The 27,817-nt window shown below is 41.8% G+C and overlaps 1 protein-coding gene across 3 annotated transcripts in view; it reads right to left on the minus strand.

Moving 5' to 3' along the window:
- Positions 1 to 27,817, minus strand: part of PAX7 (paired box 7) — a 129,552-nt gene that overhangs the window by 29,906 nt on the left and 71,829 nt on the right. For all 3 annotated transcript variants that reach the window (XM_063435718.1, XM_063435719.1, XM_063435717.1), the window contains exons 5-7: positions 15,611 to 15,810; positions 11,850 to 12,015; positions 10,282 to 10,478 (exon numbers count right to left, since the gene is read on the minus strand). In XM_063435718.1, the coding sequence (XP_063291788.1) occupies positions 10,282 to 10,478; positions 11,850 to 12,015; positions 15,611 to 15,810 (563 nt within the window). The remainder of the gene's footprint in view (positions 1 to 10,281; positions 10,479 to 11,849; positions 12,016 to 15,610; positions 15,811 to 27,817) is intronic.

Here is a 27,817-nt window from a genome sequence, read left to right on the forward strand (position 1 = left end):
CGTTTATGTCTAGTCAGCTTTCACATGCGCAGAGTGACTCCACGTGGTACAAGAACATTTTTTTTGGCAAAAAGTCATGGAGTAAAGACGCAGAACGCTACCAGTTAATCCAGAAAGAGCTTGTCAACGTGTCTGAAACAAGTTTATTAAAATGTGTTTATTAAAACAAAAAACAGACAAACGGGTCTCAGCGGTGTCCTGACAATGTCCTTCGCCTGTGGTGATCAAACCGCACTCAGGCTCGCGAATCCATCATAATGTACAAAGTAGCAGCTGCTTCTGTATGTAATACAGAGGGTAAAGGCTACAGAAGACATTTTTAGTAGGGTTCACAAAGGTACCAGCACCATTTTATTCTAATATAATTTTTATTGGTATTTGAACATAAATGTTTAGGTGTTTTCTACATAATTCTTTTGTTAGGGCATATACTTGTACATTGATGTCTCAAAAAAGGAAAATAAATATATTGTCAAGATCAACTCTTCAGGAGCCCAAGGAACTAGTGAACACATGCCTGCCCTTCGTAAAACTATCTGTCAAAACATGGGGGAAATTTCATATTGTTGGGTAAAATGTACCCAACTTTAATATTTTTATGCTTTAATATTTTTTTTATAAACTTTTAAAATGATTTAATATTTTGAAAACTGTGTTAATTTATATATATATATATATTTTAATATTTGCAATTATTTTAAAAGTTTATCCAAAAATATGAAATCATCTGAAAAGTTTATCCAAAGGAATATTACATTGAAACCTATGTCATTAGAAAAGCTCTATTAACAGAGTTATTCCTAGTGAATTTTAGATTTAAGGCCAAAATAATTGAAATTGAGAGCTAAGCTTCCAGTTTGGGTACTTTGACCCTCAATATGAAACTCACTTTGTATTCTCACTTTAGTGAATGAACCCTATTAGATTTTCATTAGTTCACTTTCTGGGGTCCAAATCCTATTATTACTTAACACTTTATTGACGTCACAAGAATGAAAGGCTGAGCTAACTGTGTCGAGATTTAAACCTCTGATTCTGATATCCCTCAGCTGGAGAGCTCTGACCAACACTGGCTCAATATCACAATGTAGCAATTACCCAGCAAGTCTTGGCTTGACACAAGGACTCGCTATAGATGACAATAAATGGTCCAAGTTTTTAAGACACCTTTAGCAATTCTTCCCAATTCTGCTGTTTATATTTTGCCAAAATACCAGAGTATTGCAGTGTGCAATGATAACTTTTTTATTGGACTAACATAATATTTCAAAGACAAGCTTTCAAGAGATTTCCTCCACAACCTTAAATCGTGCATCTATTTCTCCAGTATTTTCTGAATAGTATACTGTATGTGAACAGAGAATGGTTTAGCCTCGTAGTCAATGTTCCCTCTAAGTATGTTTTGTGAGCTGTCCAACACAGAGAAATTAAATCTTTCTAAAAATGACACCTTGCTTGTTCAGTGGAGCAGCTTTTGTAACTGTGGCATCTACAAGGTGGAGTTGTGATAAAGATTATTTTTAGAGAAAATAGTCCTGAAAGGGAGCATTGCAGTCTTGTTTTCTGCTATAATGTTACCGTAGAGAGCGTGCGTAGCAACACTCCAGTGTATCATCCCCACACAACATGCCTTGGCTGCTGCCTCTAGTTTAAAGTGACTCTCCTTCGTATAGAAACGAAGAGGAGGTATTAAATATAAAAAAAAAATCCAGGAATAAAGAGGCTTCCTTATCTCTGGGAGACAGTTGTCAGGAATCACTTGGCTCAGTCGTTTTGTCTCCATGCTGCTTTACTGTCAAGCCGGCCTCAGGACATGGATCAAAGGAGAGAGACAAGCTCTGCTGACGCTACTGATCCCCTCGGTTCAGAAACGAGCTCTTCTCCACATCAAATAGGAGAGAGAAGAGGCGAGAGAGTGATAGGGATGGAGGGAGGGAATAGGGGATTCGCAGGGGAGAAGATAAGACTGGAAGTGAAGCCCTAACCCTGTTCGCTAAATGAGAGGAACAAGATTCGCAAACTTTCCGGGGGCGTTTAACTCGTTTTATGCTGTAAGACTACCTGGAAACCTTTCAGATACCATCACCTAACCCGTACGGCTTAAATAATAGGAGAACATTTATTTCCCCAATCTCAGTATTTTGTCTTTTTTTTATTCTTTAGTTTTATTTCATTTTGATTATCCTCATAAATTTTCAGGATTAAGCTGCGCATTTTTAAGGAATGTAAAAAAACAAAATAAATAGATTTGCAATGCTGCAAATGTTACTTCAAAAATAGGGAATTGGAGACTAAATTAATTACTACGTATATTTTCTATTAAAAAAATATCTTGTTGGAAGCCCTCTATTGTGGAGCACCATATGAATGATTGAAATTCCTATGGTGCATTTTTGAGATGCTTGGAACTGGCATGTAATATCAGGATTTATGAATGCTACTTAAATCTTGATTACCTTTACGGTTTATGGCTTGTCCCATCACAGTGGGTTTGAAAATGGCAACCTTTATCGTACATTAACAAGCCAGGAGACGCACTCTTAAATGTAGACATCTCGGCTTGCGGCCTTCACCATGCAGAGCTGGAGATAGGTGGCCGCTCTCCCAGCCCTCAAATACATGAAGCAACCACGGTACACAGCTACCCCCCTTTGGACCGGTGGGGGTTATCCCGGTCCCCACCGCCCAGCTCCACATACCTCTGCTGACTCCAAGCACCGGCACAAGCCCCAAACAAGCTCAAACCCTGACCGCTGCGGACCACCCCAAGATGGCGTACACACAGACCCATCGCACACATGTGCCTCTGCAGGTCCACCACAGTGCAACGGAGCAGGTACTCAGACGCTTACATCAGACATTTGACAGATTCTGGGCACGAACTGAAGCTCGCAACGCTGCAGCACAGATTCAGTCACAGGAGAGCTGGAGTACAGGAGGAGGCCTAAGAAGCAGTGGCCGGAGTGTGAATGGGACACCCTTGGGCACAACCTCGCCGAAGAAGCATGTTACTCCCTATGCTTCCCCATCTGGGCCAAAGACCACTAGGGGCACAACCCCGGCGCATCTTCCATGCAGGCAGAGGTCCACAAGCCGCAGGCGGTGAAGCAACATCAAGATCATCAAAATCATAGGGTAAAAAATATATTAATTATAAGGTCTGGGTGCGCTATGATAGCCTAACCCATGACATAACTAAAAAATGAAATAAAATCCATTATTTAAAGAAATATCACAATCCAGATACGTTTTAATTTACTATTGGACTGAGTATAAATAATCATTTGATCATTCATAATCAATTATCATTGAGTCACTTGCCAAATGGCATTAATAATAAAATAAATCTCCCAGCTCCATCATTCTGTGGTCAATAGGGGAGTACCATTGAGTTGGGTAATCTATTAACACACTTTGAGCCCTTTGGAGAACTCAGAACAAATAGATTGTGTTGATTGATGATTAACAAGGCTGCTGGGGGATACGTAAAGAATTGTCCTTTTAAATCCTACACCCCAAAGAAAATAACAAAGCATTTTTTAAGAGTTTGTTTTTTAATTCATTGCTTTTTCATTCCAATTTTGTCTGCACTTGTGGACAGATGTGGAATAAAGCTCCATATATGAGGGACAGCGTCAGCTTTGTCTGTCCACATATCCCAGAGACCCGCAGACCACCCTCGATACATCCTCTACATCTGGTATCGCTGAATGCAAACATTGAATTGATCTAACCCCAGAGAAAGCCTTCAGCTGAGCCCAATAAATATCTTATTTTCTCTCTGCAGATTTTAATGAGTGAGCGAGAAGGCCAGCCCGAAATCTTTGGTCTTCTGCCATCTCAGGGGACACAAGGAAATCCCAGCTCCGAGACCCGCAAACAGAGAGGGTTTCTGCTTTTCTCACGTGTAAAGGAATGCCTAGCTCTTAATGCCCTTCCTGACTCCCTCCCGGGACTGAGTGACAGCAGCAGGTGCCTAGAATTCACTAGCCCACAATGGGATATAAGTGCGTGGGTTCAAATATTTGCAGCACAGGAATTTAGCTAAAAAATACTGGGAAAGGATACACAGTCTAAGAGACAGAAAATCCACTAGTACATTTTATACCGTGTGTGAAGAGAGCAGCAAAGGGTAAAGCAGATAGGGTAGTAGATACCTGGAATAGCCTTCCAGTGGGAGCAGTAACAGTGATATAGAAAGGGTAGTAGATACCTGGAATAGCCTTCCAGTGGGAGCAGTAACAGTGATATAGAAAGGGTAGTAGATACCTGGAATAGCCTTCCAGTGGGAGCAGTAACAGTGATATAGAAAGGGTAGTAGATACCTGGAATAGCCTTCCAGTGGGAGCAGTAACAGTGATATAGAAAGGGTAGTAGATACCTGGAATAGCCTTCCAGTGGGAGCAGTAACAGTGATATAGAAAGGGTAGTAGATACCTGGAATAGCCTTCCAGTGGGAGCAGTAACAGTGATATAGAAAGGGTAGTAGATACCTGGAATAGCCTTCCAGTGGGAGCAGTAACAGTGATATAGAAAGGGTAGTAGATACCTGGAATAGCCTTCCAGTGGGAGCAGTAACAGTGATATAGAAAGGGTAGTAGATACCTGGAATAGCCTTCCAGTGGGAGCAGTAACAGTGATATAGAAAGGGTAGTAGATACCTGGAATAGCCTTCCAGTGGGAGCAGTAACAGTGATATAGAAAGGGTAGTAGATACCTGGAATAGCCTTCCAGTGGGAGCAGTAACAGCGATATAGAAAGGGTAGTAGATACGTGGAATGGCCTTCCAGTGGGAGCAGTAACAGTGATATAGAAAGGGTAGTAGATACATGGAATAGCCTTCCAGTTGGAGCAGTAACAGTGATATAGAAAGGGTAGTAGACACCTGGAATAGCCTTCCAGTGGGAGCAGTAACAGCGATATAGAAAGGGTAGTAGATACCTGGAATAGCCTTCCAGTGGGAGCAGTAACAGTGATATAGAAAGGGTAGTAGATACCTGGAATAGCCTTCCAGTGGGAGCAGTAACAGTGATATAGAAAGGGTAGTAGATACCTGGAATAGCTTGCCAGTGGGAGCAGTAACAGTGATATAGAAAGGGTAGTAGATATGTGGAATAGCCTTCCAGTGGGAGCAGTAACCGTGATATAGAAAGAGTAGTAGATACCTGGGATAGCCTTCCAGTGGAAGCAGTAATAGTGATGTAGAAAGGTTAGTAGATACCTGGAATAACCTTCCAGTGGGAGCAGTAACAGTGATATAGAAAGGGTAGTAGATACCTGGAATAGCCTTCCAGTGGGGGCAGTAACAGTGACATAGAAAGGGAAGTAGATACATGGAATAGCCTTCCAGTGGGAGCAGTAACCATGATATAGAAAGGGTAGTAGATACCTGGAATAGCCTTCCAGTGGGAGCAGTAACAGTGACATAGAAAGGGTAGTAGATACCTGGAATAGCTTCCCAGTGGGAGCAGTAACAGTGACATAGAAAGGGTAGTAGATACCTGGAATAGCCTTCCAGTGGGAGCAGTAACACCGATATAGAAAGGGTAGTAGATACCTGGAATAGCCTTCCAGTGGGGGCAGTAACAGTGACATAGAAAGGGAAGTAGATACCTGGAATAGCCTTCCAGTGGGGGCAGTAACAGTGACATAGAAAGGGAAGTAGATACATGGAATAGCCTTCCAGTGGGAGCAGTAACCATGATATAGAAAGGGTAGTAGATACCTGGAATAGCCTTCCAGTGGGAGCAGTAACAGTGACATAGAAAGGGTAGTAGATACCTGGAATAGCCTTCCAGTGGGAGCAGTAACAGTGATATAGTAAGGGTAGTAGATACCTGGAATAGCTTTCCAGTGTAACTATGTGTATGCAAATACTGTAATGTATAGTAACGTTCCATCTAAAATCACATTTTAGATGCAGTACCACTCATGGCCTTGACAGTTGTGGTGGTGCTGTTGCTGTTATAGTCCATGTCCATAGCTCTCCATAGAAAACGGAAAATATTAGTTGTTTTACCTACCTACCTACGGGCTGTAAGTGGTATTGCAGGCATTTAGCTAATACATGCCTTCTTAAATGACAGTGCCACAGTTTCAATGACAGTGCCACAGTTTATTCAGAAGAAAAACAAACTATATATATATACTCCCAATATGAGATTAAGTGAAATCCATCGGTTTAAAGGATTACATTTAAATAAACCACCTCCCCAGCCTAGTGATTTCAAAGGCCAGCATTTACTAAATAGTTAATTGTAATGAGCAGAAAACCTATGGGTAAAATCCAGGCAAAAACTGGGAACAAATGCTCTAACTTGTATCTAGTGGCAGCTTGGCTATTTCAGCCTATTGCAATTACTACAATTCACAGTTTAGTGAATAAACCCCACATATCTCCCATTATTGTTTTCCCCTCTTCAGCCTAAACATCCTAACAAGTTAGAATAGTCCATTCAACCAAACACCCAAAGCAAGGTATCAGTGGTAGATACTTTATACACCACTCGAGGAGAACCGACTGGCCCCTAACATGCTAGTAAAATTATAAAATACATTTTAGGAAATTCTCATAACATTTGCGTTTTAGGGCAAAACTGTCAAATGGGGGGAAGTTATCCCAAAATATCAACATAAATTGCTTTCAGTTAATCAAGTCCCTTTCTCTGCCGTCAAAACAGCTAAAGTGAAAATCCCGAGCAGATTTGTCTTGTCAGTCAAGGAATGGTGATACTCGTTACTCTGTTATCATCCCTAGACCAATCAGAACTCGGCACAGTATTCCCACTAACACCCTACTGGCCCCTGATCTCTGTGCGAGCTGTGCTGTGTTATCCACACTCAGCAGCCGGTGAAATGGAGAGCGCGGGGCTCCCATTCAGAGAGGGAAAATCCTTACTGCTCGCTCCCCCTGCCTCTATAAATCTAGAATGTCGCCAATCTGCTTTGAGGGATGCAAAGATTAAGTAGAATAAAAAAATTGCAATAAAATATGTGTGAACGAGGGGGTAATTGTGGACAAATGCGGCATTGAAATTCATTTTTCGGCTTTTTTACACACCATTTCAATCTTATTTTCTGCTTGTTAATGAGATCTTGTTGGTCGAGGGTGGGCCTCAATGCCCAATATCGCTGGATAATTGCACATAATTTTCTCTTTACCAATGATTTGCATCAGTTTTCTTTTTTCTAATTTTGTAGTATTTAACATCCCTTGCCGTTCCCCTCCCGCGCCCAGCAAGTCTCATTTTAAATGCTTATTATAAGCGCAGAGCCTTCGAAAAGAAATGGAATAGTAGGAATGACTATAAGCCAGGGGTTACCACAACGGGGAAGCCATGTTATTAATGCAGTCAGCCGCTACAGAGCGCAGAGTAACCAAACATAAATTAACTCCTGTTATAGTACAGCATCCAGCAAAAAAATGCCCCAACACAATCTTTAAACTATTGAGTTTACTATCCCCCCAACCCCCAGTACCATGGATTTAAACATATAGTTAACACAACTTATATATACGTTCAACACGTACTGCATTTTAAGAAAATCCAATTTCATATAAAGCCATTTACGTGTCTGGATTTATTGTAACGTTTTGCAGATCAGGTCAAAAATCCGCATTTCTGCTAATCTGTTAGAGGATTATGATAGACAATTTCCTAGATGTAATGTAAAGGTATGTTCTTTCGGATAGCAAGTATATTTTAGGATTTTGTCAAGCGTGCAAATTTGCCTGATCCGAGGTGTGACAGTCAGGTGCAAACATCTGTATACTGGAGGAGAGGAATCCCAATCACAGCCCAATATTGGGGTCAATGACAAAACACCCACTTTTATTTTCTCAATGAAAAAAATGTAGTATTTGTATGTGATTTAATATTCAAAAACCATGCATTAACAAAAAAAAAATAACAGTACAAACATATATTGTTTATTATTTTACTAAATCTATGTATTTTCTCTGAAAACATGGTTATATTCCCAAGTTGTGAGATAAGACCCTTATTGCAACAATTTAATAACATTAGGAATGAAACCCGATTTATTCTATTATGAATACAGCATGTTGTTTCACGTTTCCATGGAAGCTGTAAGAGCCATAAATTATTACCATCTTATCATCTGGGTATAATACAGTATCTCTTTAAAGCCAAAACTGTATCTGCACTTAAACACACAGCATCACCCACTGCGTCCAACACACAGCATCACTCACTGCGTCCAACACACAGCATCACCCACTGTGTCTAACACATAGTATCACCAACTGCGTCCAACACGAAGCATCACCCACTGCTCCCAACAAACAGCATCACCCACTGCATCTAACACACAGCATCACCCACTGCGTCCAACACACAGCATCACCCACTGTGTCTAACACACAGCATCACCCACTGCATCCAACACACAGCATCACCCACTGCGTCCAACACACAGCATCACCCACTGCGTCCAACACACAGCATCACCCACTGCATCCAACATACAGCATCACCCACTGCATCCAACATACAGCATCACCCACTGCTCCCAACACACAGCATCACCCACTGCATCCAACACACAGCATAACCCACTGCGTCCAACACACAGCATCACCCACTGTGTCTAACACATAGTATCACCAACTGCGTCCAACACTAAGCATCACCCACTGCTCCCAACACACAGCATCACCCACTGCATCTAACACACAGCATCACCCACTGTGTCTAACACACAGTATCACCCACTGCGTCCAACACTAAGCATCACCCACTACATCCAACACACAGCATCACCCACTGTGTCTAACACATAGTATCACCAACTGCGTCCAACACTAAGCATCACCCACTGCTCCCAACACACAGCATCACCCACTGCATCTAACACACAGCATCACCCACTGTGTCTAACACACAGCATCACCCACTGCGTCCAACACACAGCATCACCCACTGCATCCAACACACAGCATCACCCACTGCATCCAACATACAGCATCACCCACTGCGTCCAACACACAGCATCACCCACTGCATCCAACATACAGCATCACCCACTGCTCCCAACACACAGCATCACCCACTGCATCCAACACACAGCATCACCCACTGCGTCCAACACACAGCATCACCCACTGTGTCTAACACATAGTATCACCAACTGCACCCAACACACAGCATCACCAACTGCACCCAACACACAGCATCACCCACTGCATCTAACACACAGCATCACCCACTGTGTCTAACACACAGCATCACCCACTGCACCCAACACACAAGATCACCAACTGCGTCGAGCATACAGCATCACCAACTGCACCCAACACACATCAACACCCACTGTGTCTAACACACAGTATCACCCACTGCATCCAACCTGTAGCCTCACCCACTGCACCCAACACACAGCATCACCCACTGCACCCAACACACAGCATCACCTACTGCGTCCAACACACAGCATCACCCACTGCACCCAACACACCGCATCACCTACTGCGTCCAACACACAGCATCACCTACTGCGTCCTACACACAGCATCACCTACTGCGTCCAACACACAGCATCACCCACTGCTCCCAACACGCAGCAGCATCCTCATTGCTTTCGGCATATTTCCTATAAGAACCCCTTGGGCTGCAGTGAATGCTGATAGAACATAATAACTATTACACAGTAAGTAATAATAATTATATAAAACAGCATAAACACTTTTATAGTAAGACCAATTCCTGTCATACATCACAGCCCATCCTGCTGTTTACTTTGTCTGTTGGGGAGGATTCTTGTACCCAAAATGTTTCTTTGGTACCCCTTACTCTGTAGCAGAGTGACTTTCATACGTGATAATGAGAAGCTGCAAAGGTTTAATGTAACGGTAGGATTATACCTTGTTAATGATGGCATTGCCCATCTCATGCCAGGTTATGGCATCCATCCTACCAGCTCGCCGTGCTCCCAGAATACTACAAACTGGAGTGCGTTACACAGGGGCGGACTTTATTAAGAACCAAGAAGTATTTTAATTCCTTAACCTCAGATGGAAACACTGCCCACCGGCGTATAATATATATAAATCAATATTCACATTCAGATCATTTGTTATCAGATTGCAAAATGGTAACATAATACGTGTGGAAAACTCACTGCTAAAATTTAATAATTACTGAGTTCGTCATTTTAAACTGTTAAGTGAATGACACCCATTCAACTAGAATGATTCAACTTAAATGATTAATCCACCTTTATCAAAGACATAACAAGCAGCACTCGTATCCTTCCTCTTACCTGCGGAGATAGCCCATTGCTGACCGGGTTCATGTGATTGGGCGGTCCTCCTGGGTTGATAAATGTATCTGAATAACTGGAGAAGCTATGTCGCGCACCATACGCAGAGCTGGTATCGGCGGTGGCTGCTGACAGAGCACCTTGGTGCATTGACGATGGAGGAAGAGGTTGCGGTCTGTGAACAGTGCTTCCACCATCTACAAAACAGTACAAAACAAACATCACATACTGTATTCCAAATTATAGCCACCACCGAAACATCATATCCTGTACTCTGAAACATAGCCACCTTTTCAAACTTCATACCTGTACTCCGAAATATAGCCACCATCCAAACATCATATCCTACACTCCGAAATATAGCCACCATCCAAACTTCATATCCTGCACTCTGAAATATAGCCACCATCCAAACTTCATATCCTGTACTCTGAAACATAGCCGCCATCCAAACTTCATATCCTGTACTCCAAAATATAGCCACCATCCAAACTTCATATCCTGTACTCTGAAACATAGCCACCATCCAAACTTCATATCCTGTACTCCGAAATATAGCCACCATCCAAACATCATATCCTGCACTCCGAAATATAGCCACCATCCAAACATCATATCCTGCACTCCGAAATATAGCCACCATCCAAACGTCATATCCTGCACTCCGAAATATAGCCACCATCCAAACATCATATCCTGCACTCCGAAATATAGCCACCATCCAAACATCATATCCTGCACTCCGAAATATAGCCACCATCCAAACGTCATATCCTGTACTCTGAAATATAGCCACCATCCAAACGTCATATCCTGTACTCTGAAACATAGCCGCCATCCAAACTTCATATCCTGTACTCCAAAATATATCCACCATCCAAACTTCATATCCTGTATTCCAAAATATAGCCACCACCCAAACTTCACCAAAAGAATAAATGGCTATAGTGTGCCATAATAAGAAGCCCATGCAAGAGGCTTCCTTAATGCTTGGCACATGTGCCATCTGGTTGGCTGCCTGGCTGGTTGTGTACTAGCATATGGTAGATGCCAGGTTGAATCACTCCCTTTTTGGCTGTGGTTCCCACAACATCTTGACCCAGGTGTCTATCCCAGACTGATAGTGATTCACTACGGAATGACAATAAATAACTACGGTACATGTAGATTACTGACCTAAGAAGGATTTCATTGTTTCCCCAAATAGATGTCTTTCATTTAGTGGGCACTTAGCCGTGGCTTTCTGCTATAGTTTCGTAGGTTAAACCTAGTCTGATTTTTACTGAGAACTGGTGATCTTGACACCTCAGATAGCAAACACAACGGCAAAACTATAATGTGTGACTTTCAGCCTCAGGAATAAGGACAAAAAGGACAAAAAGGTGTTTCCAAACTGGGATTATCCCACAATATCCAGGGCAGTGTGGGAGGTAACATTGAAGAAAGAGTAAAAGCCCGTAACAGGGTTGTTTTAGTAAGAACATTTTTAAGATGACGAGAATATATCACAAATGCTTTTGCATACAATTTAGTTACATTTATATTTTAATATTCCTTGAAGTTCTGACCTTGGGCTAGGCTGGCGGCTTGGTAGGACGTGTCGGGCAGCTGGTATGGGGGCAGTGCTGGCATTCCAGTGGGTGGGAATCCTCCAGGCAACAAGTGGTTAAATGCTGCCAGCTGATTGGCACCGGCTTGTTTGCGCCACCGAGCTCTGCGATTACTGAACCAGACCTAAATGGTTAGAAGATAAAATCAAACAAAAGTTGGTAGTTATTTATAACAATGCAGATCATTTAGTAACTTTGAGATATATATGGAAACATTTTCATATTATGCAGCATGTAAAATAATTTAAATTCCTCATGTATTGTTTTACATTTAAGTAAGGAGAGATGTTTCTTATATACCCCAATCTATTGATCATTTCCTGATTAGATGATCTCCATAATCCACAGGAATTGCAAGTAAAAACCTTCTATGCGTCAGCCTGCTGTAATTCACAGGAAGTCCAAGTAAAAACCTTCTGTCAGCCTGCTGTAATTCACAGGAAGTGCAAGTAAAACATTCTAAGCGTCAGCCTGCTGTAATTCACAGGAAGTGCAACTAAAACATTCTAAGTGTCAGCCTGCTGTAATTCACAGGAAGTGCAAGTAAAACATTCTAAGCGTCAGCCTGCTGTAATTCACAGGAAGTGCAAGTAAAACATTTTAAGCATCAGTCTGCTGTAATTCACGGGAAGTGCAAGTAAAGCATTCTAAGCGTCAGCCTGCTGTAATTCACAGGAAGTGCAAGTAAAACATTCTAAGCGTCAGTCTGCTGTAATTCACAGGAAGTGCAAGTAAAACATTCTAAGCGTCAGTCTGCTGTAATTCACAGGAAGTGCAAGTAAAAAATTTTAAGCATCAGTCTGCTGTAATTCACAGGAAGTGCAAGTAAACATTTTAAGCATCAGTCTGCTGTAATTCACAGGAAGTGCAAGTAAAGCATTCTAAGCGTCAGCCTGCTGTAATTCACAGGAAGTGCAAGTAAAACATTTTAAGCATCAGTCTGCTGTAATTCACAGGAAGTGCAAGTAAAGCATTCTTAGCGTCAGCCTGCTGTAATTCACAGGAAGTGCAAGTACAACATTCTAAGCGTCAGTCTGCTGTAATTCACAGGAAGTGCAAGTAAAGCATTCTAAGCGTCAGCCTGCTGTAATTCACAGGAAGTGCAAGTACAACATTCTAAGCGTCAGTCTGCTGTAATTCACAGGAAGTGCAAGTAAAACATTCTAAGCATCAGTCTGCTGTAATTCACAGGAAGTGCAAGTAAAGCATTCTAAGCGTCAGCCTGCTGTAATTCACAGGAAGTGCAAGTAAAACCGTCTAAGCGCCAGCCTGCTGTAATTAACAGGAAAAACATTCTGTGTAATTAACAGGAAGTGCAAGTTCAATAACCCCTCCCAGTATGATAGAGGATATCATAATTTAAAATTCCCTACCTTCCATGTCTACCTGAAACTGTTCTAATAGTTAAATACAAATTGCCGGAGTGGCTTACAAATCCGTGATGAATAAAATATTTACACTATTTTGGCCCAACATTTGCAATTTTAACAACATCCTCTTTAGTAAATTAACCCAATGAATTTGTTCCTCTCTGACGAGCACTAACCATTAAAGCTTTAATAATCAATAATCCATGAAAAACTGAGCTGGAAAAATTCTCAAATTCAATTAGCTTGCCTATTCCCTAAACAAAGTGAACAAAGTAAATCAAAACAAAAGCTCTCTAATTTCTTGCAATGCCCCGAAATCAATTCACCAAATAAAACAAGTTATTAAATCCTTCAGCACACTGTGGGCTAGTTAAGCAAGCCGAGTGATACACTAACGACTATCGCTGCCTCTGTGACTAGAAGCCGATTTCTTTGGAACAGTAAGAAAATGACTATGTACGTACAGCCAGAAGTCCTGATGGCATAGGGGCTGCCCTTTGCCCGTTACTTGCCCTTTGTCTGTGTGTGACTCAGTCCCAGCAAGGACAGTGCCGTGGGGTGGTCGGCAGAGGCCTGGTGGGAACTGTATTCAGCTGCCAGGATGTTGGCGTGAGGAATGGGTCAGGAATGCGGGAAACAGCTGCCGTAGAAAGACTGGCACGTTTACTGTTCTAGTTGCCAGACTACCAGGGTTCTGCACTCATCGCACATCTTAACAGGGAAGGAGTCTGGACCAGGAGCCGTCATTAACCCACCGGTTTCCAGGGAATGCATTCCAGCTGAGTGGGTGTTGTGGTAGGATTTCACTCAAGACTTGCTGTTTGAAAGGCCCCTGTGTGCCCTGGTGGTCTGCCCCCTATTGCCAGCCAGGTGTACATTTTTTGGTGAGCTCATGCGAGATGAGGTAGTCAGATTCTTCACTAAGGATCAAAATGCTTCCAGCGTTAACACATCTTTTTACTGCAGGGGTGGCCAAAAAAGTTGCCTCCAGCTGTGCTACAGAACTTCAACTCCCATGATGCTCTGCCACCTTAAAGGAGTCTTATTTGTGGTGGTCCTTGCTCTACTATAGTCACATTGAAGTTGACATTTTTTGTTGTTTGGACATTATACTATCCCATAACGTCATACTCAAGCTAACAGGTTACATTGTATAAATCTGTATGGACCAATGGAGTAATAATCCCATGACAGTAAACCAGCCTTTATAGATCCTGTAACATAATGTAATGTCTCATTGAATGACAGCAGGGCTGTATGTACATTGGGCATTATAAGCTGGTCTTTAGGACCAGATTGGGATAATGTCTTAAAACATCACTGGTCCATAAGGAATGAATAACGTTGAATGTCTGCTGTGGGTGGAGTGCTGGACATTACTGGCTGGTGGCCACATGAATGCCCTGTCTATGCCAGGGATCCCATTCTAAGGAGATTTCACCCATTCACGGAGACTTTTATGCACTTTTTCCTCCCTGAGGCTGACACTCAATCTGAGCTCTGTTCACCATGTAAATAAATGGCGGTATCTTCATTTCAGAGTAACTCCTGCCACGTATTGACCTTCGCTACCACTAATCCTCAGGAGACTCTAATAAACCCACAGATCTGTTCACACCTTTCATCCTTCGGATCAACAGACACATCTAGCTGAAGATTGTCATGTCAAACAAGGATCGTCTTGCTGTTCCCACAAGTGTGTTTAACCCCTGCTAGCCGGCAACATGCCTGTCTGTACGGCGCTACTTAAGCTGCCTCTATGACCCCAGACATGACCCCCTTAATACACCTGTACCCCATTCACCCCCGGCACAGGTATTCTGTCATTCAGCTCCATTCATATTAATGCTGGCTCTTCGTGCACCATCTAGACATCATATGTTTTTTATATGTATTTTTTGTTATCAATACAAGGAGAAATCTGATTGACATTATGGAATCAAGAAGGATTTTGTGCCTTTTTGGACACAATTCGCCAGCACTTGAACTGAACTTGATGAACTGAACTTGATGAACTTAAATGTTTTTTTCCAACCAAAATGACTGTGTATCTATGTGACAGCAATTTAAATGCATTCCCACTGCAATTTGAAATTAACTTTAAATTCACTGTGAATTCCCAACTATTCCCACTGTGGCGGATACCCCTGGCAGTATATAGCTGTATAAAGCTGTAATGCCTGCTGTACTAAATCCATTGTAGTTCCCTAAATCACCAGCAGGTGAATATATGGCTCCCTGTAGATTAGTAATCTCAATGCCAGTCATACCACATTCAATAAGGGAATATTTAAAGTAATGAGTGATGTCCTTTCAGAACCAACTGTGTTTTAGTTGTATTATTCTAACCTGGACTCGGGCCTCGGTAAGCTTGGTCCTCTGAGCCAGCTCCTCTCGAGTGTAGATATCGGGGTAATGAGTTCTCTCAAAAGCCTTCTCCAGTTCTTCCAGCTGCTCTGCGGTGAAGGTTGTACGGCTCCGTCGCTGTTTGCGTTTTAAAGGAAGATCTGGCTCTGACTCCACATCGGACCCATCATCCAAACGATTGCCTGGAAGAGGAATAGACAACACATTCAATTTCTAACATTTTTAAAATATATGTATATTTTTTCAACTTTCACCACCCAGTAACCAATCCATGAACTAAACTGGGTGTTACCGATAGCCAATCCTTGGACTTAACTAGGAGTAACTGATAGCCAATCCTTGGACTTAACTAGGAGTAACCGATAGTCAATCCTTGGACTTAACTCTGAGTAACCGATAGCCAATCCTTGGACTTAACTAGGAGTAACTGATAGTCAATTCTTGGACTAAACTCTGAGTAACCGATAGCCAATCCTTGGAGTAACCAATAGCCAATTCTTGGACTAAACTAGGAGTAACCAAGAGCCAATCCTTGGACTAACTAGGAGTAATCGATAGCCAATCCTTGGAATAAACTAGGCGTAACCGATAGTCAGTCTGTGGACTAAACTAGAAGTAACCGATAGCCAATCCTTGGACTAACTAAGAGTAACCGATAGCCAATCCTTGGCCAATCCTAGTAGTAACCGATAGCCAATCCTTGGACTAAACTAGGAGTAACCGATAGACAATCCTTGGACTAAACTAGGAGTATCCAATAGCCAATCCTTGGACTAAACTAGGAGTAACCGATAGCCAATCCTTGGACTAAACTAAGAGTAACCAATAGCCAATCCTTGGACTAACTAGGAGTAACTGATAGCCAATCCTTAGACTAAACTAGGAGTAACCGATAGACAATCCTTGGACTAAACTAGGAGTAACCGATAGCCAATCCTTGGACTAACTAGGAGTAACTGATAGCCAATCCTTGGACTAACTAGGAGTAACCGATAGCCAATCCTTGGACTAACTAGGAGTAACCGATAGCCAATCCTTGGACTAAACTAGGAGTAACAGCTAATTCTTGGACTAAACTACAGATAGTTAATACTAAGAATAAGTTAGGGGTGACCAGTAAGCAATCCCAGAAGTCCAGGAGTAGTTTTCACCTGCATGAAGCAACACTGTGTGAGCAACGAAGTACGGAGTCTCCATGGCAATATATTCTCACTGTAACATTATATCAACTTCAATTGCCTAAATGTAAAATAGAAACTTCTATATATTAAACTTGCTACATGCAAGACCAAGATAATCTGAAATGTATGCGATGTGTGTTTATAGATCTATTAACTGACCCTTTTAAACCTGGGGCATTCTGGGCCACTGGAAGTGTATAGAGATATTTTATAGAGGCATTGTCTATTTTTTTTTTTAATTAATGTGTGAGGCGAGACACACGCATATTTTGTGTCCTCAATATATTATGCTCCCTGTTTGTTAACTTCTCAAATAAAATGCTAGAACCCATTTATGGCATGTTTCCCATGACGGGAATCTCAGAGTCTCCAGCTTAATATACAGAAGGCTGTGTACTGTGAACTGGTAAACTGAATGTTCATTAATAAAATATTCCTAATGTTGGTATCGTTACGGGTAAAACTTTATCTGTTAATTACAGTATTTTTGTTTAATGATTTTTTTCCTCCCATCGGACAGGCCTCACTGAATGTTGTATCAGTCAGGTCTCTCTTATGGATAAAGTGTTCAAATAATCTCCTCGCTTTTTCTGCCAAGAGCCCCTTATTCTTTGATTAAATGAATCAATAGGATTAAGGGAGATTCCATCCACGTTCAGTGAACGCCAGAGCTGTGATTGAGCATATGGCCGGACACCGATCCCACAGCATTAAGGGTTCTTAGACTCTTATTTTCTATTACCTGACTTGTGGCTCTTAGCAGAGGGCCCAGTGACCAGATAACAATAAGGTTCTCCTGGTACAAGGGCAGCATGTTCAAATAGAAGTGGTAAAACACATTTCTATAGAAGGGGGGGGGGGGGGGGGGGGAATAATATTTACTTAAAATCAAAGCATTATATATTCTACCAGGCAGCATTTTTAATGTATGTATATTCCACAGTTAATTATGCTTTTGTTGTGTTGTTATAGGCTAATAAAACAACCTTTGAGCAGTAATATAGCAAGATTTCAGAACTTTCTGATAAAGATATGATAAACGACTCGCTCTGCAGATGTTATTTCGTGAGATAACAATCAAGAGATTATTTGCAATATACTGAGCCATTAACGAGGTGTTTGAAAATTAAGGATTGCCCAACTAATTTGATTGCTGTTGGAATGGCTGAGATATAATGGGCATCACAAAATGCATGTTGGTTTATCTTTTCATGAACTTGGTGAAGACCACCAACCAACTGTTCCACCATGAAACCAACTCCCGACCACGACCCAACGTGCAAGTCTACTCATTAGACTGCGACATTAGTGGTGGCTTTTTGAGTGGTCCTGGACTCTCATAGTTTGTCATGCCATATCTTTTCTTTACAGTAAACTATTACAGAACTATTTTGTACATGAAGTGGGATTTGGAGGACATTTATTTTGGGGGCCTCTTTGTCCAGTTAAGAGTAGATCAGACACACTCCGTGTTTTTGATCGTGTACACTATTGCAGCTCCATCTTGTATAAATAGGCAAATTAATTTCTTCCCAAAGAACCAAGGTAAATTAAGTAAACATAGAATATGTCATGCACATATGACTTATTAACTATTGCAAACATTTTTACAGGACAGTCAATATTTTAGTGTCTTAGGCCAGGACTGATGAAGGCCGTGTTGGAGGCTGGAACGGCACTCTATACTAACACATCTTGGCTTTATTGTTGCGACTCCCTGTAATGTGACATTTTCTTGTTTCTACGTAACTACTATCTTCTTCTGTGTTCTGTCCTATTCCAAAGAGGAAGTGACCATAAACATAAAAATACAGTTGTTTTAATGAATAAAAACTGCATATTTCCATTTTCCAGCAATTGCTGATGAATAAAAAGCATTTGGAAACTTGGCCAATAAATAAGGGGTTTATTGATTCCAAACCATCGAACCAAGCTGGTAATCATGTACAATGTGTCACTATTAACACATTAAAAAAATTCTTTCAACTATACTAAAGAGTTTTCCACCCTTCCTTAACTTCTTGTATTGTTTGCAGAACATAAATCTTTCTCACACGATGCTCAAATCATTAGATCAGTCACCAAACCTTAGAGTCATAATGTATAACACAGGATATCTGGAACAATTCAGAACAAATGAACTTTATCCTTGCAATCTCTGGAAATATGGCTTCCATTTGCATATCTGCGCAGCACATTCGTCTCTTTTTATCCTCTTAGAAGGGACGAAGGGCAATGTCACCTCATTAAATTAAAGCACATCTAGGTAAGCCTGCTTCACCTTATTATTTGAAATCAGCTTAAAGCAAATTCTAAATGGAAGTCATGTTGGGGGTTTTAAATTATAGGTATCTTCGTAAATAGGATGTGCTGATACTGCAACAACTAGACCTGGGCATGGTGATATTGTTTGGTTCATGGCCGAATTATTTTTACCGAAGTTGAAATTTTGTTTGGGTCGTCCAATGCTTGATCATGTGACGAGTTGGCTTGGTTCGAATGTCATTCATGAAAAAATATTTCGGGAAACACCCAGGCAAACCAAAAAGGGGGCAAAAATGGGATAATCAAAGTACTGCAAATTATATACATAATATAAATATAATGTACTATACATTTAAAATATATAAAGTCGGAAGCATGGAGTTGTGGGAGTAACTCATTTTGGCTACTTAAAGCACTCACCTTCTCCAGCCAGTAACCGTATTTTGATCAGCGCAGCACAACACCCTCCACTCCCAATTCTCAGTACACTTTTCTTAACCAATTCATCAGGTGGGCCCTCTTTATTTTACAGGCCTACTGGTACGTCGGTTTTGTCACTCCCCAGCCGACTTACGTATTTTCTTATGTTGTGTTTATTTCTTACGCCCTTTTGAGTCCCGACCACAAATATATATTTACAGTACACTGATACTGCCACTCCGTTCACAGAGAGTGAAAAAAGGATGAGCAATTTAAAAAAAAATCTATATTTATATTATTATTAAATATATTATATATAAATATAGATTATTTTCACTGCGCCTCCTTTTTTCCTTTCAATCGATCACTTGATCTGTGAATAAACTCAACATTTAATGGCTATCATCACTATTTTTGACAGATCTCTGAATCTCGAACCATTTGAACATATTCAGGGATCGACTGGTCATTTTCTCGGTAATGTTGGCAATTCATCCAAAATCTCAATGTGACCAAAGTCCGATAGTACAATTCTAGTAACAACAGACGCCTGGCAGCGATGTGTGTAACTGCTTTTAATGTACATTCTCCATGGCCGTATGTGTGCAATGAGTGTGTGACTGTCAGGGCGACTTACTAAAGTGTGAGTTGGGAATTCAAGGTGAATTTCAGAATTTAGCTGCCAAAACTTTCCCAAGTCAGCATCATTTCATTTCAGCTGTTTTGTCTTAAAATGTAAAATTCACCTTGAATTCCCGACAGTTCCCACCTTAGTGAATAACTGTGGATATGAACGTTCTCTCATTTCCAAGACAAAAGTGTGTGAAATAAGGCAGATTCGGTGCTCACAGTTACCCCTCCGAGTGACCTTTACTTCACTTTGCCAAAGAAGAAATATAAATATCAGGATTCTCAGCTGCTGCTTCATTACAGAGTTATGACAGATCTGAAGGGGAAAGGCAGGAGGGGGGGGGGGGGGGGGGGAGAATTGGTGCAATGCCATAAAACATCAGAATCCAGCGCACGAAGACCCCAAATTCACAAACAGCTGGGAACATATTGCAGAATGCCAAGACTAAGTGAGTCGGTTTGGTTCCTCTAATAAATGGGATTTCTGCAGAGTTATGAACACACGGCTTGAGAGAGAAAAAACAGCGGTTTGGTAATAATAAAAAACATATATATGTATTTGTGTATTGTACCTCCACTAAGGCCCCCCTAGCTTTGAAAGAAATTCTAGTGAGAATGTATTATGAGTCCCCTCCCCAGTTTTATTACAATTTAACGTAGCTTAGGATCCATAGCGTGCAGCAATAGAAGGAAAATGAATCCAGTAATAGTTTATATGCGTTTTAATCAAGTAATTCGGCCAAAGCAGAATGACACTTCGGGTCGGCGGAGTGCCCTTGAATACCAAGCAGACTGAGTTCAGAAAATGAGAAAGTCATTTAGAGCCCAGCTGGAGGCCGCAAAGCTGCACAGCAATATTTGGAGGGGGGGGGGGGTGGGGGACCTGGAGACCTGACTTTAGTCTGGTTTTTAAAACACAACTGAACTGGCCAAGTGTGACACAAGAAACTGCGCGGACGTAGATTGCGAGCTACAAATATAAGCTCCCAGAGCCCCAGCGAGGGGCGAGATATAGGTTTATATTGATTTTAAATGGGATTTTCATCTGTTTAGAGTGAGGGTTAGCGAGAGCGGCAAGCAAGCCGTTTATGGACTGTAGCTCCCATGATTCTAAGCTGGGCCTGCTTGGGTCATAAGCCTGACTGAACAGATGGTGTTAGGGGGGCTTTACAACTTGAGGCCCCTGTATGTCAGCTCCCCTCTTACACTTTTACCCCTTCTCATATTTTTAAGAACCCTCCCTTTACTATCGGGTTTAGCCCTTCTAATCTCTCTGTAGACTTTCACACTCTAAATACATATACCCTCTCTATCTCCTTCTCTCCACCCTCTCTCTCACTCTCTAAAGTCCTTCGATTAAACATTATTACAGTCTATTTTTGAAATGGAAAATCATCAGCCACTGGCATCAAAAAGGTTAAGAATTGATTTGTAACTGCAACATCAGAATATTGTTCATGACCTGTCAGCAAGGGGCAGCATTGAGTCATGCTGAGCTTCAGACCCACGCTACATGTCAGGGGTAATCTGGGCATATTGTGAGATTTGGGAAATCACAAAATCACAAAACACTGGAGTGAAATGGGTGAACTTACAAAGAAAGAAGCAAGGAATTCCAGATTTTAATCTGTTTTTACATACCGTATATTAAAAAATAAAATATATGCCACACGCTGTAAAATGTAAAAATAACATTCACTTTCTTTCTTTCAAAATGGGACCGCCAATTCATTGCAAATTACTCCATTGAATGAAATATTGAAAATGAAATCACATATAAATTGTATTAATGTTGTTTTCAGGAGACGCTCGGTTTTATTTTAAATGTGTATTAAACATTTAGCAATTGACATCAGAATCCAGATCACTCCTGGCACAGCCTGGCACAGCCTGGCACACAGTGCATCGGAGGTGAAATTAAATATTATTCTTATTCTCTCTTAATGCTCTCTCTATGCTGACTGACAGCTGCAAAGAGCAATATTAAAATCTCCAGGAAGTGACAATTCCTCTTTAATAGTACGGATAATATAAAAGAACACTGTCACGAGTTTAGTTCCTTTCACAGACGAGACAGGCAGACTACACTAGACACTGTGTTAAATAAATTATAGCAAGTTTACCCCTCACAGGCATCTGGACAATCTGTGGATAGATCAGAAGTTGTCTATTTTTATAGCAGTTTAAAGTCGAAATGAAACAAAATTGTGCAAATCAGTTTAGAACTCACCGCAGCTCACCATTTAGCGAATAAACCCTCAGAAGTTTTTCTTTGATCTTTTACACAAGTTGGGAATCTGATTCCTCCGATTTTCATTTTTCTCTCACTAGAGACAAATCCTGGCCCTTATCCCCACCCCCCTTTTACCTAAATCTATCAAACCATGTTTCCACAGCTGCTGGAGATTCTGACCTCAAATCAATCATCACTTCTTGTAGCCTACTGTAATGCAGAGACATCACTTCCCATTTCCAGTCAGTCACAACTAAAACAACTACATCAGTGCAAAGTATCCACAAGACTTAGACTTAGAGAACCTGCGTTTTAGAGGGGTCTGCGATAGTACAGAAAGGGTAGTAGATACCTGGAATAGCTTTCCAGTGGGAGCAGTACCAGTGATATAGAAAGGGTAGTAGATACCTGGAATAGCCTTCCAGTGGGAGCAGTAACAGTGATATAGAAAGGGTAGTAGATACCTGGAATTGTCTTCCAGTGGAAGCAGTAACAGTGATATAGAAAGGGTAGTAGATACCTGGAATAGCCTTCCAGTGGAAGAAGTAAAGACGAACAGAGAAAAGGTATTAAGAATGCTTGTTATATGCTTAGTTTATGGTAAGGAACCAATACGTTTAAGTTATATAACAGGCAGAATAGATTTAATTCTTATTGGAGCTGGAGATTGAGACATTTTGAGTTAAGGAAGAAGGTGGGCAATAAACAGACAGGGTGGAGAAGGCTGCTGGCTGTTTCTTTCTACAGAGCTGATAAAGAAAGTGATGCACAGTTAACTGATTTATATAAGAGATAAGAGGATACAATGGTCAGAACAAATACAAACACACCAAGTGTCTCTTCACAAGGAAAGTTTAATCAAACAATAAACAATGTGATACTATAGCTTCTATTTATTAATCAGACTGAATATCTGTGAAGCAGTGAGTGGAACAGCTTTATAATGGGATAAATTATAATTATAAAACAACTCCGTGAACTCTGTATGTTTATGGAGACGGGGTATGATCTGTTACGGAATGCAAGGGGTTAACAAGGAACTAAACTGTTATAAATAAACAATATTGTTATTAGTCTGTACGCAGGACAAACACGATGGCCTGTGTTTGTCTGTCTAGAAAAGTAATGTTATTATACTTTTTGCTCAATGTATCCTGCGCTACAGAATGTGTTGGTGCTGTATAAAGTATTGATAATAGTAATAATTTGCTCAATGTTAAAGTGCAAGTTGCTCATTAGATAGATACCTTGGGATAAACCTCGCTTTTCTAATCTATAAAGAAATAGATTTCCTGCTACGGAGCGAAATTCCGGGGTTTTTGAAAATATCCGATAATGTAAGTGGCAGCGAGTTAGATAGACTGTTACATTATTATATGAGTACAAGTCCCTTCTGTACCTGCGCCCTGCAGTAGCAGTCCTGTTTTCGAGTTCTTTTAGTGTTTTGAAAGAAACTGTGAATCTAAGAGGGCAAATTGGGAATGACAAGATCCGGAAAAGAAAAAGGAAGAAACTTAGACGAACATTTATTTTTGTCTTTCGTCGACCATATCCGACGTTGCAAGACGCGTTCCATTGTCTCACCTTGCAGAATACGCTGAGGGGTTTTTATGCCCAATCTTGGAGCTGCCAGAGTCCACACATTAGGGGGCCATTACTGACTGAATGCCCCACTGACAGCTCTCTGTGTTATCAATAAATCCCCCTCTCCCTCTGCTCCCAAAGGAGGTGCTGGCTGAATTTTAAAACCTCTGGCTAGCAATGAGAGGATCTGGAGGGGAGTATCAGCGCTTGTGGTGGGGACGGAGGGATTGTAAATAAAAAAAAACAGTAAATAAAAAAACCCAACCCAGAGTGAATAATTGAAGTTATCGCGCAGAGGTTGTGATATAACTATTTCCTACTTCCAGCCATAAGACAAATATCCAGCGCAGTATCTGGAGGAAGGGGTTAATATGCAGGAAACAGTGCCAACTCGTATGGAAAGGGCAAAACACAACAAACGTGGGAGAATATAGAAGAAGAAGAAAAAAGCTTTAACTAAACGTCAAATCTTTCACCAGCAGGAAATCTCTCAAACCATACGTGTGATAACTGCCAATGGTGAACTATGGGTTTATGCATGTTGTAAAAATTTAACTTTAAAAAAAATCACATTTTATTGCTTTGGATTGGATTGCAATCTTACAAGCTATTTCATTTGTATTTCTGTCACAAACTGCTGCAATGGCACAGAATGGATAGCAAATAATACAAAATGCTGTTTTTATCTCATCCTTTTTTTATTTTTAATTAATGCTTTCTTTAATTAACTAACCTGGATAAATCAGAGTGGTTACAGGGCTTTTTTGCTGTTTGTAAGACGGAGTATTCCTAACATGTTTTGATACATTACTAAGATTAAATCGTGCATTATTTAGGTTGGAGCCTTCTTTATATCCTTTGTACATTTATAAAAGTTGGAACTCCTGGTTATATTGTACTGCGGTACGTAATTGGTAGGTGTTTTTTTTTATACAATATTATAAGAAAAATAACCTGACCTCGAACCATCTCTCGAACACAAGTAAAACAATCTGAGTAGATTATAATGTTTATTAATATTTATATAGTGCTACATTCTCTGCAGAGCAGTACAATTAAACAGCGGCGATATGGAACACATAATGGACAAACAATATTGATAATGACAGAGGACTTAATTTACTCTTTGACTCTTCCAGTTAGAGTGCTTGGAATGAGCACTGCTTTAATTATGGTCCGTGCGTCATGACATCTCGCCACTAAATCAGTAACAAATCTGCTTTTATTTTGCTCAGCTCTCGACAGATAAATAAAGACGTGATAAAGATTCAGCCGCCCCAGCCACTGTCCCCTTTCATATGGAGCCGTCTTCTCAAAGCTCCTACCACAGGGCTTAAATATTACTGAGCAGTGCTAAGTCTGCATCAAGGCAAACAGGCGGATAGGCCCAGGTTTCTGTGGCAAGAGACAGACTTTCCATATAGTGGAGAGAGTGCAGTGTGTCACACTGAGTCTGTGATAAGACACAGCATTTCTGGAGCATGCGGAGAGTGCAGTGTGTGTCATTCAGGGCCTGTGACAAGATATAGTGCATGCGGAGAGTGCAGTGTGTGTCATTCAGGGTCTGTGACAAGATATAGTGCATGCGGAGAGTGCAGTGTGTATCACTCAGGGCCTGTGACAAGATATAGTGCATGCGGAGAGTGCAGTGTGTGTCATTCAGGGTCTGTGACAAGATATAGTGCATGTGGAGAGTGCAGTGTGTATCACTCCGGGTCTGTGACAAGATATAGTGCATGTGGAGAGTGCAGTGTGTATCACTCCGGGTCTGTGACAAGATATAGTGCATGCGGAGAGTGCAGTGTGTATCACTCAGGGCCTGTGACAAGATATAGTGCATGCGGAGAGTGCAGTGTGTGTCATTCAGGGCATGTGACACGATATAGTGCATGCGGAGAGTGCAGTGTGTGTCATTCAGGGCCTGTGACAAGATATGGTGCATGCGGAGAGTGCAGTGTGTGTCACTCAAGGCCTCTGGCAAGATATAGTGCATGCGGAGAGTGCAGTGTGTGTCACTCAAGGCCTGTGACAAGATATAGTGCATGCGGAGAGTGCAGTGTGTGTTATTCAGGGCATGTGACACGATATAGTGCATGCGGAGAGTGCAGTGTGTGTCATTCAGGGCCTGTGACAAGATATGGTGCATGCGGAGAGTGCAGTGTGTGTCACTCAAGGCCTGTGGCAAGATATAGTGCATGCGGAGAGTGCAGTGTGTGTCATTCAGGGTCTGTGACAAGATATAGTGCATGCGGAGAGTGCAGTGTGTATCACTCAGGGCCTGTGACAAGATATAGTGCATGCGGAGAGTGCAGTGTGTGTCATTCAGGGTCTGTGACAAGATATAGTGCATGTGGAGAGTGCAGTGTGTATCACTCCGGGTCTGTGACAAGATATAGTGCATGTGGAGAGTGCAGTGTGTATCACTCCGGGTCTGTGACAAGATATAGTGCATGTGGAGAGAGCAGTGTGTATCACTCAGGGCCTGTGACAAGATATAGTGCATGCGGAGAGTGCAGTGTGTGTCATTCAGGGTCTGTGACAAGATATAGTGCATGCGGAGAGTGCAGTGTGTATCACTCCGGGTCTGTGACAAGATATAGTGCATGTGGAGAGTGCAGTGTGTATCACTCCGGGTCTGTGACAAGATATAGTGCATGCGGAGAGTGCAGTGTGCGTCATTCAGGGTCTGTGACAAGATATAGTGCATGCGGAGAGTGCAGCAGTATGTATCACTCAGGGCCTGTGACAAGATATAGTGCATGCGGAGAGTGCAGTGTGTGTCATTCAGGGTCTGTGACAAGATATAGTGCATGTGGAGAGTGCAGTGTGTATCACTCAGGGTCTGTGACAAGATATAGTGCATGTGGAGAGTGCAGTGTGTATCACTCCGGGTCTGTGACAAGATATAGTGCATGTGGAGAGTGCAGTGTGTATCACTCAGGGTCTGTGACAAGATATAGTGCATGTGGAGAGTGCAGTGTGTGTCATTCAGGGTCTGTGACAAGATATAGTGCATGCGGAGAGTGCAGTGTGTGTCACTCAGGGCCTGTGACAAGATATAGTGCATGCGGAGAGTGCAGTGTGTGTCATTCAGGGTCTGTGACAAGATATAGTGCATGCGGAGAGTGCAGTGTGTGTCATTCAGGGTCTGTGACAAGATATAGTGCATGCGGAGAGTGCAGTGTGTGTCATTCAGGGTCTGTGACAAGATATAGTGCATGCGGAGAGTGCAGTGTGTATCACTCAGGGTCTGTGACAAGATATAGTGCATGCGGAGAGTGCAGTGTGTTTCATTCAGGGCCTGTGACAAGATATAGCGCATGCGGAGAGTGCAGTGTGTGTCATTCAGGGCCTGTGACAAGATATGGTGCATGCGGAGAGTGCAGTGTGTGTCACTCAAGGCCTGTGGCAAGATATAGTGCATGCGGAGAGTGCAGTGTGTGTCATTCAGGGCATGTGACACGATATAGTGCATGCGGAGAGTGCAGTGTGTGTCATTCAGGGCCTGTGACAAGATATGGTGCATGCGGAGAGTGCAGTGTGTGTCACTCAAGGCCTCTGGCAAGATATAGTGCATGCGGAGAGTGCAGTGTGTGTCACTCAAGGCCTGTGACAAGATATAGTGCATGCGGAGAGTGCAGTGTGTGTCATTCAGGGCCTGTGACAAGATATGGTGCATGCGGAGAGTGCAGTGTGTGTCACTCAAGGTCTGTGACAAGATATAGTGCATGTGGAGAGTGCAGTGTGTGTCATTCAGGGTCTGTGACAAGATATAGTGCATGCGGAGAGTGCAGTGTGTGTCATTCAGGGTCTGTGACAAGATATAGTGCATGCGGAGAGTGCAGTGTGTGTCACTCAGGGCCTGTGACAAGATAT

Source organism: Pelobates fuscus, chromosome 11 (genome assembly GCF_036172605.1).
Source record: "Pelobates fuscus isolate aPelFus1 chromosome 11, aPelFus1.pri, whole genome shotgun sequence".
Taxonomy (NCBI): domain Eukaryota; kingdom Metazoa; phylum Chordata; class Amphibia; order Anura; family Pelobatidae; genus Pelobates; species Pelobates fuscus.